Consider the following 20,616-nt stretch of genomic DNA (forward strand, 5'->3'; position numbering starts at 1 on the left):
AAAAGTAAGGTATTTGGAAAAAAGGAATACTAATAAATAGGTAAAAAAAAAAAAAAAAAAAAAAGAGTTTCACAGATCAAGTCACTCAAATCCACAAGGAAATACTTTTTTTTTTTCGTATATAAGAATGCTTACTTTTCATTCCCATCCCGTAGACTTCAGAGATTTTACGTATATTTGGTGGGGGAAAATAAAAATGCAGTTATGACAATTCTAGGCTTACATTTTCGTATTCAGTGCTTACATAAACAACCAAAACGCTTGAAGTACAGTATACTATTCAAAAAATGTACTTATTCTGATGTTTCACTTTCGTTATTAGGAGGTAAATACTCATCCTCACTATCACTATCCACTAATGATGCATCGCTATCAGCATATACCACACTTTCACTCATCTTAGACGATATAGTATCGTCTAGAGCTTTGTCTATTTCTTCTTGGGAGAGACCGGAACGACGAGCTTGAGACATCTTGACAGCGTAAAAGCTCAACTCAGAGTGATGGCCTAGGTAGGTCAAGGAGGGGGTAAGGGAGGCCTGGAGGGGTCAGGTTGTACAGTGAGACAGTGGAATGAAACAATGGTGTTCATAGAAGGTCGCGTTCACACTGTCACGACATGTAAAGACTTACTACAAGTGCGCGAATATGAGGTGGTATATATACCACCGCGACGCTCTAGTCACTGGGAGCTCAGGTGGTATATATACCACCACGACGCTGTATGGGTTAATTTTACTGGGTTATGCAATAAATTATATACAGTGGCATTTGAGAAAGTAAGAGGCGAATGGGATATTGCCATGAGTTAGGAACTGGCGGGTTGAAGCAGGATGGTGGCCGTGATGCTTTCCATGTATGAAAATATCTTCTCGTGTGTTAGAAACGGCCTTTATCGAGTCTTAACCTTGCTAAAATTATACTGTGTTGAGCAGCAGACTGATTATAGTTTCACATGAAAAAATAATGGCCGTACTTTTGTGAGAATCCCTGACTCGTACAGGCATTTGTCCAGCATTTGGTAATATTGTCCAGCCTCAGCCCATGTCTGTGAAATCCAATATCCCGGAATTCAGGGTACGGGAAATAGAGGGTCAAGTGTATATCACAAGTTTCCAAGGCACCCTGGGGGTTCCACAATAAGGCTCCAAGGGAGCCATAGTGCCCACGGACTACAGGTTGGGGACCACTGCTGTACAGTGAAATTCCAAAAATCTGAAATGGTTGTGATCAACAAGCTTTGGGAAAACAATTTTTTTGAAAACTGGAATTCTGTCATTACTACCCATTACCAAAAATTTACGGAGACCCACCTGCTTGTCACTCCTTCCAGTAATCAGTGTATCTATGCCACAGATTATTATCCCACAATCAGGATTTGAAAGGTCTGGCATGAAGTCTGACAGTGAGCAATGATAATTTTTTGAATGCAGGGGCAGTGTCATGGAAAATAAATGGTGGGAAATCAGTCTCATGGGGCAAGTCCAGCTTGAATTAACTTGGGTGACTGCAGATTACTGCAGCAAATGAACCTAGTGGTGACCTTGAATAGTAAGCCAAGAGTACTTTTAGTGATACATGTATTTACAAAAATTTTATTTAATAAACTTTCTCAAAATTCTTTTGGCAAAACTGGCATTTTTTAGAAATTTGGTGAATCGGATTTGGGGAACTGCAGTGTACACTCATACATTGATAGATATTTTCAGTTCTTGTATTCTACATGTATATTATGGGGAGATCATACTTCCAGTTACAAAAACTGGGGATCATCAGTTCCATGGACAAGCCTGAGCTGAAGACTCATAAAACACAGCTTTGAAAATGTACAGTATGGTTACTGGTACTAAAGCTATTCAACCAGATATGGGCTACCCAGCTGCTACAACATACTAGTCTTGTACACATATAATAATACAATTCACTTGCACTGTCAGTAAGGTCAGAATTCTCCAATTCTCGGTAGTTCAGTTACATTGTAACATCTCAACTACACAGAGCATAAAGCACCATCTCATGTTTTCCAACAACTTTAACTTTGTTATCATCATCATAATCATCTAAACCTGTGTTGCCATATGAGAAGCGTAGGAGCCCGAGGCTAGGCAAGTTCATCCTGACATTTAAGATAAGAGTGACCAGCCTCACTCATCCCTGAGTGGCATTACATGAGCAATAAACCCCAACCACCCCTTGGATATAAATCTGCAAAGGCTCAATCTTGGTGGAACAATTTAATTACCCACTAAACCACCTGGTGCCATAATTTGGTTACATGGTTACCACCCAAATAGTAATTGGTTTCCTGTGTACAGGAAACCAATTGGCTTGTCACTCAGTGCAGAGTCACCCACAGACAGAAAGAAAAGGAAAGAATGAAAGAAAGATCAGATGATATGTTATATAAACTAACAGGTTTCTTTTAAACTATAGTTTATTGATAATCTTTTTTTTCTTCTGTTTATCCCTTGACAAGGAAATAATGCAAAATTATATTCCATACTAGTAAATACATGTAAACTAATTAAAGAAATGCAACCAACCTTTCATTTGAAACATCAACACTAATATAGAGACGCTGATAAGCCTCAACCACGGCCGTCTTAATATCCTGCTCTTTGCTCCACACTAGTGCCAGCATTCTACGCACTCCTGTCATTGCATTCAACAGGCCAAACTCGTACGCTGAAATGATAATTGTACAAATTTCAGAATTATATACTGTATATTTACAACTTTTTTTCTCAGCCAATGAGTTGCCTCATTATATAATACACAATACTTGCTCTCTTCACAGATCTCTCCAATAAAGCTCAATTTAGATTAAAAATTCCTCATTCTTCTACAACCAAAATATCTGTTAATTACCTTCTCAACTCTGACAACACATTAAGTAAAATCATGGAAGCTGTCTGAAACTCATGTTATTTTCACACAGGGTAGTAAGTTTTAGTGGAAAATTTATTATATTTAAAAACCACAAAGGACTGACACAAAAGGAGCAGGAGTGGTATGTGTGAGGTCTGGTATGAACATTCATGGGCAGAGTGAAAGGGGATATGCTTTGATGAATAATCAATGAAAGAGAGGTATAAAAGATTACAAATGTACCAACTCAAGGTACATGTATTAATATGTTAGGTTTATTATGAAGGTGGTAGCAGTACTTACCATTTTGTATGCATCTTGTAATAACAGAGGTGAAGATGATGACAGGCGCTGGGACCAACAAGAAAGTGACATGCAAAAATCGGAATATTGGAATACGTTTCCTTAGTGCTGCAGCAATGGTATATGACAGTTAAGAGGTTTTGTGTGTGTGTGTGTGTGTGTGTGTGTGTGTGTGTGTGTGTGTTTTATATATAGTAATCCCTCCAAGATCTGACGTAATAGAGCCAAAGGCATGTCCGGAACTTGGGAAAATGCCCCCTGGACAGGTACTTATGGACCCTAACCAAACCTAACTTTGAAAACCACCTAAGTAACTCCTTACCGGACATGCAGAGCACCTATTTAAGACCCTATTCACACAAATAAGAGACAGAAAGCATGAAATATAGGAAATGGAACCAAAGACTGAGGAATTAGAAGTGAGTATAGAAAATATTTAGCAGTGTCCAGGGTACTTACAATACGTACGTGGCTGTCACAAAGATTAACCCACCTCCTCTAAGGCTCTGACAGTGGTGAAGATGTACTTGAAGCATGTACAGTAATCCAGTGTTATGGTGCACTTAATACTTTACACTGTGAATTATAATTGTTTAACACTGCACATTCTGTTCTTACTTGCACCACGCCAGTTTGCACTCGACATTTAATCTTTTGCACTCTAAATTCTGATTTCTTAACACTGTACAACACTGTAAATTCCCATGTGGTCTAGTGGTGAGGTATTGCAGTTTATTCACTGTTTATTCACAAAAATGAGCATGTGGGGCAGCTATGGCAACGAGCGTCTAGTTACAGTAGTTAGGCAGGAACTGGGGAGGCAAGGATGCAGGTGGGCACTCTACTACGTGCAAAAACACAGTGTTTGTCACTGCGCAGCAAATTTAAAGTATGGATGAACACTGTGTGTGTGTGTGTGTGTGTGTGTGCATGCACAAGCGCGGCCACTTTTAGGCAGCGCATCATCAATCGCCAGAATCGCCATTTCTTACGTCAATCAACCTTTGACACCTTTTCCAGGCCCGTGACCCTCCCCACGCCCAGCCCTGGCTCCACACCACCTGCCTCACCAAACCCTGCCTTCCAACTCTGAGCCACAGCCCAGCACATTGGCCACAGTGGAGCCTCCACTGGACTTCAGTTTGCTTCAGAGTCATCTGCAGTGGGTAGCCCATCACCATGTCCTAGCGATGTGCCCCTAGGCCACCTGCAACACCTACTCTCTGGCTCTGACAGTGAATAAATTGGAATATCTCGCCACTAGAACACATGGGATTTTACAGTGTTGTGCAGTGTTAACAACAGAATGTGCAGTGTTAAGAAATTACAATTCAGAGTCCAAAGGATTAAGTGCTGATTGAAACACTGGCATGTTGCAACTGGTGTGGTGCAAGTAAGAAAAGAATGTGCAGTGTTAAGAAATTAGAATTCAGAGTGCAAAGGATTAAGTGCAGAGTGAAACACTGGCGTGGCGCAAGTAAGAACAGAATGTGCAGTGTTAAACAGTTATAATTTACAGTGCAAAGGATTAAGTGTGGCACAACACTGGATTACTGTACATGCTTCAAGTGCACCTTCACCACTGTCAGTGCCATAGAGGAGGCAGGTCAATCTTCGCAACAGCCACGAACATGTCGTAACTACCCCGTACAGTGCTAAATATTTTCCTTACTCACTTCTGATTTCTCATTCTCTGGTTCCTTTTCATTTATTTTATGGTTTCTGTCCCTTAATTGTGTGAATAGGGTCTTAAATAGGTGCTGTGCATGTCCGGTAGGGAGTTATTTAGGTGGCTTTCAAAGTCTGGTTGGGGTCTATACGTACCTGCCCAGGGGCATTTTTCCCAAGTCCTGGACGGTGCCTGGGCTCTATTATGTCAGATCTTGGAGGGATTACTGTATTTATAAATTGCTTGCAAGATAAGCAGCCAGTTTAAATACAGAATAATTCCTCAAGCTAGAGGTCAAAATCAGTTTAAAAAGCTACTCTATCAAAGAATATTAAAGTTGCTAAATAAGTTTTATATAATGATAAGTGATGTTTGAAACAAATTATCCACCCATGGTGTACACCTATGTCCACATATTGCACTACATCCACCCACGGTGTACACCTACGTCCACATGTTGCACTACATCCACCCACGGTGTACACATATGTCTGAATTTTGCACTATAATACATGCCTGCATTTACTTCAATGACATCACCAGCGGCCAATTGGCAGCCATGAATCAAACACACCCTACTTGCTCCATACATTTCACATGCACAGGTCAATCAGAGTGTATAGACTGTCTGTTATCTGTGACCCAGCAATGTTCCCACATAATGCAGATGGCTCCCCATACTTTCACATGGTCACAAGGCAAGTGAAGCAGCTATGTGGTGAAAATGGATACAGGTACATGCAAATGAATCTGGTGGAGGAGAAAAACATGCCATAAGAAAGATGGTTTGATATAGCAGGTGATTTTTTTATTTACTTATTGTTTAATGCAGAAGAGATAACCCCACAGGCAGGAAGCCTGCAAAATGATGTCCTTTGACAAAAGCTCTAAAAACCAAGATCTGTTCATTTCAAGATGCTTGAACAAACTGCACTTAAGACTGGATGGGTAACTATGCAAGACTGAAGCAGTGGAGAGGGAAAAAATAAATAAATAAATAAATAAAAAATAAAAAAAATAATGGGGGAACATCTCATATTAGAGAAGACCACGGAATAGCAGGTAAACAGGAAACTGAAAGAGAGGAAAAAAAATCATTCATTCATTCCATGGAAAGCACATGGCAGCATGAGATTCTATGAGTCTTGTTCCTTCATCCCCCCCCCCCAAAAAAAAAATAAATAAATAAATAAATAAGTAAATAAAATCATTAATATGACATACTGTATACATTTTTTTTTCTTTTTTATATACAATGACTTAAAGTGAGTAAAAAAATTATCAGCTAAGGAAGTGAGAATAAATTGATTCACACATTTTCAGAGAGGGGGGGGAGGGGGAGTGATACCTGTACACTGTACGTCATTACTGTACAGTATCTAGTGAAGTTGTAAATACTAACCAGTAACAAAAAACGAAACTGCTTCCAGGATGTCTGAGGACTGCTTACTGCCTAAAAGCTGGCACATCACAGGAAGACCTTCATGAATCAGCTTTGCAAACCCAACAGAGTCCTGAAAAATAAGCCAAATTTTCAGGAACAGATAAAGCAAAATGCATAGTTTTAAAGCAGAGAGCACACACAGATTTTGGGTAAGGCTGCAATAATTCATTCACCAACAATGGAAGATAATACACACACAGTTCGCAGTTCACAGACAGTTAAATATGATTAAACTCTTCTCAATCAACTTTTAGGCATGATACTGTGACCTCTCTGATTACTTGGCTAATGTATCACTGAATCTTTCTGTTGAAACTGAATTTCAAAAATGTTACCATAGACATCCATGATATAAGAGTACTTGGTATGGTGAATCCAAAAATTTTCCCAAAGTCCATCTTTGACCCTCATGAAAAATTTCAACCCCACCGGATCATACCTAATATTTATTGTACTAAACATAAAACCTCTAGGAACATCACTGGACGTAAAAAGGGGTTAATTAAAATATACACAGTGGTAAACAAGTGGTGATCAATTACCATGACAGGGGATGAAGAGATGCTTAGGTGTCAAGAAGAGATGTATCTGAGGCTGAGGGGCTAGAGGAGGGGGAATGAGCAGTGCCTCTAACCCCTTGAGGGATGGGGCTAGGCTTTGTACCCCTCTAAGTTGCTCCCCACATTGAGGGGACTGATTTCTGGGATTTTCCTGAGCAATTCAGATTTTTTCCTGTGTGACAGGAAGCAGGGTAGGGTTTATCTCTCCATGTAAATGAAAATTGCAAATGGAAACTAGCGTAAATGAAGGGGTCACTATACAGTATATATATATATATATATACAGCAAGCTCGCCCCGAACGCATGGGTTTTGTTCCAACCATAGCGTGTTCGGTGCGAAACCCCATAAGTTTTAACTGCTCCTTATTTTGCTCCCTAGACCCCCTAAATGTGGTGTTTTGCTGTTATCTGCCACTGGTAATCAATATGAAGCACTTTAAGTGGTTAGAAGGTTTATTTAAAGTTACAACTTACAAATACAGTACCGCACAGCAAAACTTCAACAAACAAATAGGTAAACACAAGGCAACATTCCGATGCCAATTGGTTTCGGGACAATTTGCCATCACAACAATAACAAGACAATTTGCTGTCATTGATGAAGACAACTATGGGTGACGCTACAATATATTTCAAAGGCGAAATAAGTATATTTATGAATGATGGGAAATTGCCCTGGGTGCGAATTGTACTGACGAGGAATCGTCCATGTTTTGACAGGGAATTGTCTCACGGGGAATTGACTTGACGGAGAATTGTCTCGGAACCTGCCGATCATGGGTAATCATATAAATCAGGTTAACTGGTTGCAAGGCTTAACTGAATGCTTTAACTTTAACCCCTTAAACGCAGATCGTCGCTTTTGCGACGGTCGGCCCAAAGGAGAGAATGGCGGATCGTCGCGTTTGCGATTTGAGTTAATTTTGAATAACCGCGGGCAAGCAGGCTCCAGCTGGTATTGTCTATCAGTACCGCCACCCGTGAGCTACGTTTAGCACACTTGACCTTTGTACTACTGACCTCGGTTGTTGCCAAGTTTCATTTTTTTTACCCACCCACGCACCGATGCGCGGCCCTCCCTCGTCGTGTGATATGGCACCGCGCGGACGGCTCATACGTGTCAATCTGCGCCGTCATCTTGCAAGCACTTTCTGCTATTGGGAAACGCTTGTTTCCCCAGTTGTCACACTGTGATTTTTTTGCACGGTTTGCCCCTGTTTAGCGTCAGTCCACGCAAATCTTCCACGGTGACACCATGTCAAATTCAAGCTCTTCCGAGTCTGTGCCTTCCAGCCCTCCGAAAAAGGGTTTTGTGACCTCAACCCCCTTCAAAACCTTACCAGGAACTGCTAAGGGACTGAGTGACTCTGCAATAGCCAGTGAACTATTGAAAGCGTCGATGGATTATGGGAGTGACGTCGGTGTTTGGTCAAGCCTGGCAGAGTCTGACACGCAATTGAGTGCTGAGTCTGTGCCAGAAGTGACTGTTTCAGTGCCAAGCACCTCAGCAGGCAAGGCTCCTGTGAAAAGGGGCTTGGAATATGGAAAGGGGGCAAAGAGGAAAAGGAGTGGTGACCCCAGTTCACTGCCATTGTCCCCTACGCCACGTCACGCAACCGCCAGCCCGCCACGCACTCCCAGCCCCATTCTCTCGTCCTCCTCTTCAGCTGCCCTGTCTCCTGAGTCTTCAGAGTCGCCTTCACCACCTCGGAAGGGAAGTAGACCTTCAACTTTACATAGTAGAGGTTTCCGTAGGCCCAGTGTTCGTGGTAGTAGAGCTAGAACTTTGTCCCCTAGTGTAAGGCTAGCTCGTAAGGAAACTCGCACTAGGCAACTCGCCAGTCACGCCACCGCGAGTGACCTTGAACCCTCAGATAATCTCCCCACCACCACCACCACCACTACACCAACACGACCTAGGACAGCCTCTGCCTCACGCACTGTCTCACCGCCTGCCTCACCCACTCCCACACGACCTGCCTCACCCCCCGCCGCCCCCAGCACCTCCCAGCCTAGGCAGGGCACTCTTGATGCCTTCGTGTGGTCAGAGGGCTCAGATTTTGTGCCGGAGGATCTGCCCTTTGATGACAGTGGGTGTGGAGTTCAGGCTGACTTCCCTGTCCAAGAGGATGGTGAATGCTTGGACTACCTGTTGGCCTTCCTTGACAACGAGGTAATGGAGCAGATTTGTACCGAGACGAACAGGTACGAGGGGCAATCTGCTGCAGTTCGCGAAGGAGAAGGTGAGGCGGCAACGCCTTCCACGTCGCGGATGGCAGCATGGGTGCCTCTAACGATCAGGGAACTCTTTGTATTTATTGGGTTGATGTTATTGATGCCCCACAATTGGAAACATAAGCTGGAGGAATACTGGAGTTCAGACGATCTTTGCCCAACACCAATTTTCAATAAATACATGAGCCGCGATCGTTTTAGGCAGCTCATGACTTACCTTCACTTCGCAAACAATGATGAGCCTTCCCAAACTGACCCATTATGGAAAGTGAGGGGAATCCTGAACTTGATCAAGGATAAGTTTACGAGGTTCCTGCGCCCTTTCAAGAAAGTGGTGATTGACGAGTCCTTGGTTTTGTTCAGGGTCCGTCTTCGGTTTGTGCAGTATATTCCAAGAAAACGGCACCGCTTTGGAATCAAGTTTTTCGTGCTGTGCGACTGCAAGACGGGGTTCATCTTAGACTTCGTCATTTACACCGCCAGCAATGTCGATTTGGACAAGACTGACCCCCTTGGATTCTCTGGTTCTGTGGTGAAAGTGCTTTTGGAAAAGTACTTTGGCGAGAATCATGTCCTGTATACGGACAATTACTATACAGCTCCTAAACTCGCCAAGTACCTTTCTGAACACGGCGTCGGATCCTGTGGCACCGTCAGGAGCAATAGGGCACACTACCCTGCCTTCCCCGAGGCTGAAAAATCAAAGCGGGGAGACGTGCACCTGAAGAAATCTGACAAGATGCTTGCGATCAGGTGGCATGATAAGAGAGTCGTGAATGTGCTCACCACAGTACACAAGGGGGAAATGCTGGCCACAGGGAAGGTCGACAGAAGGACTGGCGAGCCTGAGATGAAGCCTGATGCTGTCATTGACTACAACGTCAATATGCGGCTGGTGGACAAGTCTGACATGATGATCGGAGAGATAGACTGCCTGAGGAAGAATCGTCGTTGGTACAGGAAGGTGTTCTTGCACTTGATTGATATGTGCATGCTGAACGCCTTCATCCTGTATAAAATCAAGAACAGGAAGCCAGCAAACTACTCTCTCCGAAGATTTTCTAAGACTTGTGTCTACCAGTTGCTTCAGCGTTATGGCCAGGTACTTGCAACAGGTCCCAAACGCCACCCTCAGACACCTCCAGACCGCCTACAGTGTCAGGCCTACCTTCAGCGACACCGCCTGGAGCCACTGCCTGCCACTGCCAAGATGGGAAAAGCACTGAGGAGGTGTCATGTGTGCAGCCACACTACCAGGCAGGACAGAACCTTTAGGCGCACCTCCTTGCAGTGCAAAGAGTGCAAAATTCCCCTCTGTGCTTACCCGTGTTTCTTTGACTACCACAGCCTGACTAGATATTGAAAATAAGGGTAAGATTCTTGGAAATAATACTGAGAGTGACAGTGATACTAGTGTTTAGTTTTCTTTTACGTACTGACAGTGACAGTCTGATGAGTGTAAATTAGTGTATGTACTAGTAAAAGCACTGACAGTGACAGTGTTTTTTGGTGTAAATAACTGTACATAGTAATAATATAAGTACAGTATTGCGAGTGACAGTCACTCCAGTGTAAGAAGTTGAAAGCATATGTTCCTATTCTATGTTCTGACAGTGACAGTTTGTTGTGTAGAAAATATTATTTTTATAACAATGGACAGTGACACTGATGAATAAGGGAAAAAACAGACAGCTACAGTGAAAGTGAGCGATAGAAATGAAGTGCGAGTGGCCGACTGGAGCGAGAATAAAGTGCCTGCCGTAAGGCTGAATAAACTCACGCCGCGGTGGTCTTCCTCAGTCCCGATCCACAATACTGGCAGTGACAGTGATTTTTATGGCCGTAATAGTGACAAGCGAACGTTTGCGAAGTACTATGATGGAAAATAATGTAGTATACGTGTTTTTAGCCGTGAAAAGGCAAATGTGTCAATAGTGACGGGAAGATCGCCGCCGCGCTGCATGTCGGCCGTGCGCTCCGTTCATTTTAGTCTTATTTTCAGTGCTTATTGTACAAATACGGATTCCAAACAACCTGTACGTTGTTGTATAAGTGTACTGTGACAGATTGAGGCTGTGGTAGAAAGAAAACCGGGTTTCTGGAGGTGTGAAAGTGAAGACTTTGTTACCCAACTTTGCAAGTCTTCACAAGTCCTTTGGTAGTCCACGAAGGCTCAACATGTGTCTCAGGAGAAAGCTGAATGTAAGTACTATATGCCATAAAAATTTTAATGCTCTAGGGTTAATCTATGATTTTTGGCAAATATTTTCCCACAGGTACTCAGACCCCGCTACAACCCCGCCACAGCAGGGGGATCGGCCGTACACAGCCGCGTTTTAGGGGTTAAGTAAGTGCTTTAACTTGCAAGTACATACCAGAACAGTAAATATTTATCTTAAAAATACAGTACTGTGGAAAAGCAGTGCAGAAAATCTTTAATGAACAAATAAAAAAGGCAATATTCAGACGCCTATCAGGTAAACTGGTTATAAGACTTTATTTCTTGCTTTAACGTTATTTAATAGTACTTTAACTTGCACATAAACTTACCAGAACAGTAATGTAAATACAGTATTTAACTTACAAATACAGTACTGTGGAAAAGCAGTACAGTGAATCACATGATCGAGTGATCAAAACAAACCGTGAGTGCTGCGCTGATGTTCGAGGACTTGGCCTTTCAAAGACCTCTCTTGCGTAAATTTATAGTTTTCGTAATGGTTCTTTAATCTTATGTTGTCTTATACGTATCCCAGCACTAACTGCGTATAATTGCAAGCGCGTTCAGCGAGAACGTGTTCAGGGCGAGCTTACTATATATATATATATATATATATACGTATACACAGGATAGATAGATATATATATATATAGTACAATCCCAGCAATCCGGTATCCAGACAAACGGAATACTCAGAACAACGGGAAAATTCAAGGGCTGGTAAAAATGTCAGTAAGTTATAACTGTGCGCCAATTTGAATGGACCGCCAAACCGCCGTTTGATAGTGTCACACGAGGCTGGGGGAAGTCAGACAAAGCGAGGTGGAGGCATTTCCGGCTGATGTAAATCCCTAGCAAATCCTCTTAACCACCCCTCCTCTCCCCCTCTTTCCCCTACTTGAATTCAGTCATCCTCCACACCTTCCAAAAATCACCAGTCTGCGTTTTGCCACCAGACAGTAAACAAGGTCTCTTACTATTGTGTTCCTCTGATAGACGGTAATTTGTACACTCCAAAATGCCTAAAGTGCAAACTAAACGTAAGCGTATCGTGCTTACCTTGAAACAGAAGCTGGACATATGCAACAGACTTGAAAAAGGCGAACATTATAAAACACTAATGGCTGAATATAAATGTTAATAGAAATGAAAGTTTACTTTGTTGGAAGAAAAATAAATAAATAATATGCCTGCATTTCATACGTACATCATTTATTTTATTTTCTGCAAAACAGCTGAGTGGCGGGTGAGGGGTGGAGTGATGGAGGTCAGGTAGGGAAGAAGAAGAACAGTCGGAAACGTAAACAAACTCACGTGGGGGCACAGGTGTTGTGATAATTCTACAGTGCAGTCTTAACACATCATCAGTTCACTAATAAATGTTCAAGCTTTTATTTCTATATTTTATTTTTCAATTTTTATGAGTACAGTACATATAATGAATACAGTAATTCGGTAAACAATGGACTGGTGTAATTTGCAGTACTGCTAGTTGCTAGACATTGCACACGTGCGTTATGACCATGGTGTGTGTTTACAAGGCAGTTTTTCAGGCGGAATCTCTTAGTGTAACCCCTAATGTGACTGGTGAGTACCTGAACTGTATTTACTGCTGTGATAGCCTTTGTATAGATTTGACTTGAAAATCAGAAATACGGGAAAAATCTGTAACCGGGAAGGTAAATTCCCCAAGCCACCCGGTTAACTGGGATTGTACTGTATATATATATAAATATATATATATATATGTAGGTAAGCCCTTAATTCACACGAACTTTTTTCACGTGATTTCGGTTATCCACGAATTTTTCGTACAATAATTAAAACATAAAATTATAGTATTCAAATAAATAATTTTAATATACAAGAGAAATAAATAAAATATAAAAATGCCTACCTGCTGCCCATGTGCATACATATATGTATGTGTGTGTGTGTGTGGGAGGTCGGTCTACCACGCACCACACAGTTTGAATCCGACGGTCGAACCATGCGTGACTCACGAATCGTTATTTGTGGCTTATTTTTCTGCCTTCCAGTGATTGCTTGCCTTGTCTGCCAACATGGGGCCTAAGCGTAGTGCTAGTGATGCACGTGGTAACACACCAAAACGGACTAGTAAAGTGATGTTGCTGACAGAGAAAGTTAAAGTGTTGGACAAACTTAAGGGAGGAATGTCGGCGATAATTCTCCATCAGGACGATTCCCCGTCATTTATTTACATACCAGTTTATTTAGCAAGTACAGTACACTAGTTTTTTACTTATATGAGTTATAAAATCCCCCTGAAAATTAGTTATTAAAGTATAAATTAATCAATAATAAGTATATTTATAGAGTGACAGGGAATCATCCATGTTTTGATGGTGAATTGACTTCATGGTGAATTGTCTCTGAACCGTGTGTTTGGGGTGAGTCAATTAATACTTTAATAACTAATTTTCAGGGGGATTTTATAACTCATATAAGTAAATAAAAACTAGTGTACTGTACTTGCTAAATAAACTGGTATGTAAATAAATGACGGGGAATCGTCCTGACGGAGAATTATCGCTGACATTCCTCCCTTAAGTTTGTCCAACACTTTAACTTTCTCTGTCAGCAACATCACTTTACTAGTCCGTTTTGGTGTGTTACCACCTGGTGCAATCAAGGCCTTGATAAAAAACAGGCTTGAGAGTTGCAGCTCCACAAGACTTACATGAAGGAGTGTTAATGCCAACTTTAACATATGGATGCGAGACTATGGTGAGGCATGAAAATGAAAAGTCAAGAGTGAGAGGAGTGGAGATGGGAATGCTGAGGAATGTATGTGAAGTACAGAGAGTGGATAGGATATGAAATACAGTAATCCCCCCAATATCCGACGTAATAGAGCCATAGGCAGGTCCAGATAGTGGTCCTGTCTGGATATTGGGCCCCAGCTTATGGACTTGTACTTATGGACCCTAACTCTGAAAAACACCTATACAACTCCCTCTGGACATGCATTGCACCTATTTAAGACCCAAATCACACCAATAAGGGACATAAAAGACTGAAATAAATGCAAAAGAACCATAAAATGAGGTTTTAGAGGTGAGTTTATACAATATTAAACATTCTGGGTACTTACAAGTCCCTTGCTCCTGGACTGGTTTGAACCGCCAGTTTGCAGTCCACAGTTAATCCTCTGCACTCTAAATTCTAATTTCTTAACACTGCACAACACTGTAAATTCCTGTGTGTTCTAGTGGCAAGGTATTGCAGTTTATTCACTGTTTATTCACAAAAAACAAGCACCTGTGGCTTGCACTGTTATGAGTATCTGCTCTCCATCGGAGTTAAGCTGTGACTGTTGATGTTGGTGGGGTAACAGAGTTGCCAGATCGCAACAGCCACATTACCAATCTCCTCAACTTTCATTGTCAAATATAACTTTTCATTACCAAATTCGTAAAGCTAGCATATATTCTTCACTAATTATATATACAAGTGGAAATACATGTAATCACTCTCCTTATAACTAACACCATGTTGATTATTTTCACACTATGTAGGGTAGCAGATTAATCAGAGAGAGCAAACAATCCACCATCTCTATCCTGTGTATCCTCATACATGTGAAAAATCCATTTGGTAATGCATTACTCTAATGCATTACCAAACGAATTTTTCATTACCAAATTGGCCCACACTTGGTAATGAAAAATACCAAATGGCAACCTGACAGGGGAGGGGGGAGGGGGAGGAAGGAAGGGGTGAAGGGACCATGGTGTAACAGCTGTTCGGCGCCAGGCGGGAATTTCAAATTATGGGAGGGAAAAAAAGTCAGATTTTTTTTCTAATTTTTTGCGGTTTTTGGCCCATTTTGGGAATATTGGATCCCAGGAGGATTATGTCCGGTTAGTGGGGATGTTCGGATATTGGGCGTTCGGATATTAGAGGGATTACATGTGATTCGCAAAAGTTGTGGCATGAGGAAGTCTGTGAACACCAGAATCGAAGAGAGTGTACATGGTATGGTCATGTGGAGAAATGGATAACGATAGACCTGAGCGAACTGGAAGGAGGGAGGAGGCAAGGTTGGCCAAGGAGAAGGTGGAGAGATATGATAGATAAGTGTGCAAGGAAGAGAGGTTTATAAGTCAGTGAGGAACTGACAAGAGATTGAGCTGGCTGGATAAATATTGTGAGGAGAAGTGCATGATCCGGGATTCGGCACCCCTTTTTAACGTGACAGCATCCGGACTGACTCTATCAGTTACGTTTATGGGAAGCTACAAAACATGGTGAATGTTTTTGACATATCAGATAAGAGCCTGATTCCGGGAGCTTGAATGTTGAGTGAGTGGAAGCTTGGCCCATTGGATTGGGCAAATTTGGGCTGTCTGGACAGTGCTACTCCTCACCATGTCCTAAGGTGGGAAAAGAGGTCTGGATGAGGATGGTGATGATGATGGTATACAAAGAGTGCTAACCTTGAGATAAATAACCAAGAGTTTTTGCTTGGTAATCTCAGCTTCATTCTGCTTCTTCTCCTCTGCCTCTTTATCCTTTCCTTCATCGCTACTTATTTCTATCTCCCCATTTGCAGCTGCCTTCTCCTTTTCTTCCATTTCCTTTGCAGACAAGAATATGCGTTCCAATACAACCAGGAGGTGGCGATGGTGCCTAGTCAGCTCTTCCTCTGTGGCGTCCTCATACATGGTTGTACTGTGTTCATCCTCATTATACCTGTTAATAAACATTAATGATGAGACTAAGTTATAACATGTACAAAACGCTTCAATCAACCGACAATAACATAAACTCAAAACATGCTATGAACTTTTAATTTCTCCACCCTGAGGAGGACGACGACAGGCAGAAGGATCTATATGTTTTTTATTATAACTACTATTCTCTTGGGTGTATGTCAACAATAACACAAACAGCTGATGCTTAAACTCTTCATCATGAAGACAACTTTCTTTCATTGTTCTTGCTCTAAAATCACTATATTGCATCCTTCAAACCACAACTGTAAATCCATTTACAATATGTTATGAAAAAAAGTCAAATTTACTTTGCTCATATCAAGAACTGAACAGGACATACCAGAAGATATCCACTTCTCCAAAAGTCTGAAGCGCACACTCAAGTAACTTCACTGCCTTATTGAATTTGCTTTTGGAGAGGAATTTCGCAATCTTTGTCACTACATCATTGAGAGCTGTGCCTTCTTTCAGTTCTTCAACCTCTTCCTCACCTGTAGGAACCACAAATCTTGTTAAGTAACTGTGTTGCAATGGACCAGTGCACTGAGTGGTCCTGCCATCTGGTATGGGAGTCTGTGAACTTCTCCCTGAAACATGTTCTGCAGGTTTCAGAGATAACTTTTTCTAAGTGCTTTCATGTACATAGTTTCCTCAGATCACAAAATTTGTCAAAGTCTTTGACAATCATGCCATTAGGAGGAGGAGGGAGGAGGAGGGAGGAAGAGGAGGAGGAGGAGGAGGAGGAGGAGGAGGAGGAGGGAGGAGGAGGAGGAGGAGGAGGAGGGAGGAGGAGGGAGGAGGGAGGAGGAGGAGGAGGAGGAGGAGGAGGAGGAGGAGGAGGAGGAGAACAACAACAACAACCTCGGAAAACAGGAATCATCATCTCCATGGAATTAACTTCTACATACAATTTACTATTCAATAAACATCCCTTATAATTGGTGTAAGACTATAACATGGTAAATATATGGAGAAAGGTTTTCATGCACAAATTTTGCCATAATTGAAAATTCGCTGCCAGAGCAATGTACGACATGTTTTCCTGGTTGCTGTCCATCAACACCTCTTCTACATTGCGTCTCCCACAGCCTACAACATTTGGGGTCCATCTTTGATGGAAACCTGGCCCATCCTTTCACTTGTTTCATGAATGGGTGCTGATCTGCATTGAAAGCTGAATTTGATTTGCAGTCAGCCACAGCACAAACAAAGCTCGTCATTTAGCTAACTGTTCTTATCGTCAATGTCACGCAACCAAGTGATCCCTATCACCAACGCACCTCACAAGTCTCATGTTTGTTTACAGTTGTACGTGTGGCAGAGCCGAGTACCATATGGAAATGTCTCAAGGGGAATTTATCCATATCTTTCATCACTGTTTTTAAGAAATGGAAATCCTGTTACCCTTATTTGATTCATCACTGTTTTTAAGAAATGGAAATCCTGTTACCCTTATTTGATTCATCACTGTTTTTAAGAAATGGAAATCCTGTTACCCTTATTTGATTCATCACTGTTTTTAAGAAATGGAAATCCTGTTACCCTTATTTGAATTATTTACTGTCTTTATACGGGCAAGAAGGCAATATTTCCAAATAAACCCTCTTTAATACATCCCTAGAAATCACCTGATAGACAGAGTAGAACATACATCTGAATACTATTTTTTTCACAACCCATCTTCTTTATAAGGCCATGAATATTGTAGAAGGACTAGTTTTGTTGGTGTAAACCTGATGTTCAATATAACAACACTCAGTTTTAGCTGGCTTTGGGTAGAATAACATCAAATATTGGTAGCTGTAATCCTCACATCCGCAAATCATGAATCTGGGGGAGAAGTTCACAGACTCCCACCAGATGGCAAGACCACTCAGTGCACTGGCCCACAGTCTTCTGGCAAGCATCCTGACCGTTTAGCTCAACCAAAGCTGGGGCATGGCAGGATCCCAAAATAGAGAAAACATGAAAGTGGGAGAACTACCAAGCCCAATTAAATAAATTTTTCACACAGCCTTTTAACAATAAGACACATTACATCATACTGTATACAAAGGTTCCAACATGCCTGCATGTGTCAGCCTTGGTCACCTAATGGAAGCTCTCCAAGCTGTCACACTTTATGATCCTGTCCTATGTCTTTCTCGATCTGCCTCTTGCAACCCTATCCCTGAAGTTCATACTTCTTAACTTCCACACCCAACATTCATTCTCTATCCTCTCAACAAAATAAAATCATACAATGTGTTCACCATGTAGAAGCGTCATTTGAAATTAAATGTTGTACAGTAATCTAGATGAATATAATCCACCACAATCTGCACATCTGTCAAAATAAATTGCAATCCCTATTTCACATTACACTCTATTAACTGTTTCTGCTAAACTAATGCCTCAGATATTTGGACCTGGAAAGTGGTAGGTGGAGGCACTCATCATTCACTCACTCTATGTAGTGCTGCTCTCGGGGACTGCCCTTTTCCCTTTTCTTCCTACCTCTTCTATCTCTCTCTCATTCTTTCCTCTTCCTTTTCTCTATGGATGACTCTACACTGAGAGATAAGCCAAATAGTTTCCTGTACATCAGGAAACCATTTACTAACCAGGGTGGTAACCTTGTAACCAAATAATGGCACCTGGTGGTTGTGAGTACAGTTATTAAGGTGCTCCAATTGGGCTGAACCTGTGCAGGTTTATATCCAAGGGGTAGTTGGGGTTTATTGCTCACTTAATGCCACTCAGGGATGAGAGAGTATGGTCACTCTCATCTTAAAAGTTAGGATCAATTTGCCTAGCCCTGGGCTCCTATGCTCCTCACGGGGCAACGCAGTCATTGTCATCATCATCTGGACCTCCGTTCCCACATTATGGCAGAGTGAGGAGTAGCAATGTCCAGACAGCCCAAATCTGCCCAGTCCAATGGGCCATGCTTTTATTCACTCATGATTCAAGCCCCCAGAATCCTGGCTTTATCTGATACATCAAAAACATTCACCAAGTTCTGTAGCTTCACAGAAAAGTATCCGATGGTGTCAATCCAGACACCGTCAGTGCCAAATCCCTGATCATGCGCTTCTCCTCAAAATATTCATCCAGCCAGCTCGATATCATGTCAGCCCCCTAGCCTCACCGACTTCCAAATCTCTCTTCCTCACACACACATCGACCATATCCCTCTACCTTCTCCTTGGCCTACCACGCCTCCTCCCTCCTTCAAATTCACTCACATATACCTTTTTCACCACTCTATTGTTATCCATTTTCTCCACACGACCATACCATCTCAGTACACCCTCTTCAATTCTGGTGTCTACAGATTTCCTCACTCCGCATCTTTCGCGAATCACATTACTTCATATCCTACCCACTCTCTGTACTCCACATACATTCCTCAGCAGTCTCATCTCCACTGCTCTCACTCTTGACTTTTCATTTTCATGCAACACCATAGTCTCACCATCATCATCATCCAATCCTACATTGCCCCATGAGAAGCTAGGAGCCCAGGGCTAGGCAAGTTGGTCCTGACATTTAAGATGACAGTGACAAGCTTCATTCATCAGTGAGTGGCATTATGTGAGCAATAAACCCCAACCACCCCTTGGATATAAAACTTCATCGGCTCAATCCAATTGGAGCGTCGTAATTACCCACTAAACCACCAGGTGCCAAAATTTGGCTATAGGTTACTACCCAGCATAGCAAATGGTTTCCTGGTGTATGGGAAACCATTTGGCTTGTCACTCATTGTAGAGTCACCCACAGGCAGAAAGAGAAGGAAAGAATGAAGGAAAGAAAGATAGAAAAGGGAGTGTAAAGTCACCCGTATGCAGAAGGATGAAGAAAGAATGAGGGAAAGAAGGACTGGAGAGGATGGAAGGAAAGAAGGATGGAGGAGACAAAAGGGCAGACACCCGAGGGCAGCACTACATCAAGTGAGTGGATGGTGAGCACCCCCACCTACCACAATAGTCTCCCATCCGTACGTTAAAGTTGTCACTAACACTCCTTCATGTAAGCCTTGTACAGCTGCAACACTCAAACCTCTGTTTCTTATCAAGGCCATCTTTGCACCAGCTACTTTCCTTCCTTGAGTCACTCTAGTTTTCACTTCTTTTGCACATTTTCCTCTCTCTTCTATCACTGTACCCAGGTATTTGAACTCGCTCACCAATTCCAGTCTCTCTCTATTCCCTGTAACATCACACTGGGAGTCACCTTCTCTCTCAGTAACCATTACTTTACTTTTTTCTACATTTACTCTCAAGGCACGACACTCACAGACATCAGTAAAACCCTGCACTAGTCTACCAAGTTTTTGTCCAGTACTTGCAAGTACCAATGCATCATCAGCATACAACAAATTTGATATATTCCATCCATCACCATTCATTACCTGCGCCATTCCCCTCTCCATTACTCGTGTTTTTACTTCTCTAATCACCCCATCCATATATATATTGAACAACCATGGGTACATCATACAACCCTGTCGCATGACCACACCAATCGTGAACCATTCACTTAGATGCCCATTAACCCTTACACATGCTTCACTACCATCATAAAACTCTTG

At 42.1% G+C, this 20,616-nt stretch overlaps 1 protein-coding gene across 1 annotated transcript in view; it reads right to left on the reverse strand.

Annotated features, from left to right (window-relative positions):
* The window catches only part of Cap-D2 (CAP-D2 condensin subunit), a 181,169-nt gene that overhangs the window by 89,555 nt on the left and 70,998 nt on the right, over positions 1–20,616 (reverse strand). The window contains exons 12-15 of the mRNA XM_080273545.1: positions 16,381–16,531; positions 15,762–16,017; positions 6,243–6,354; positions 2,544–2,685 (exon numbers count right to left, since the gene is read on the reverse strand). Coding sequence (XP_080129671.1) covers positions 2,544–2,685; positions 6,243–6,354; positions 15,762–16,017; positions 16,381–16,531 — 661 coding nt within the window. The remainder of the gene's footprint in view (positions 1–2,543; positions 2,686–6,242; positions 6,355–15,761; positions 16,018–16,380; positions 16,532–20,616) is intronic.

The sequence above is a fragment of the Coenobita brevimanus genome, chromosome 55 (assembly GCF_032717465.1).
Source record: "Coenobita brevimanus isolate Jiangsu-jjx chromosome 55, ASM3271746v2, whole genome shotgun sequence".
Classification (NCBI taxonomy): domain Eukaryota; kingdom Metazoa; phylum Arthropoda; class Malacostraca; order Decapoda; family Coenobitidae; genus Coenobita; species Coenobita brevimanus.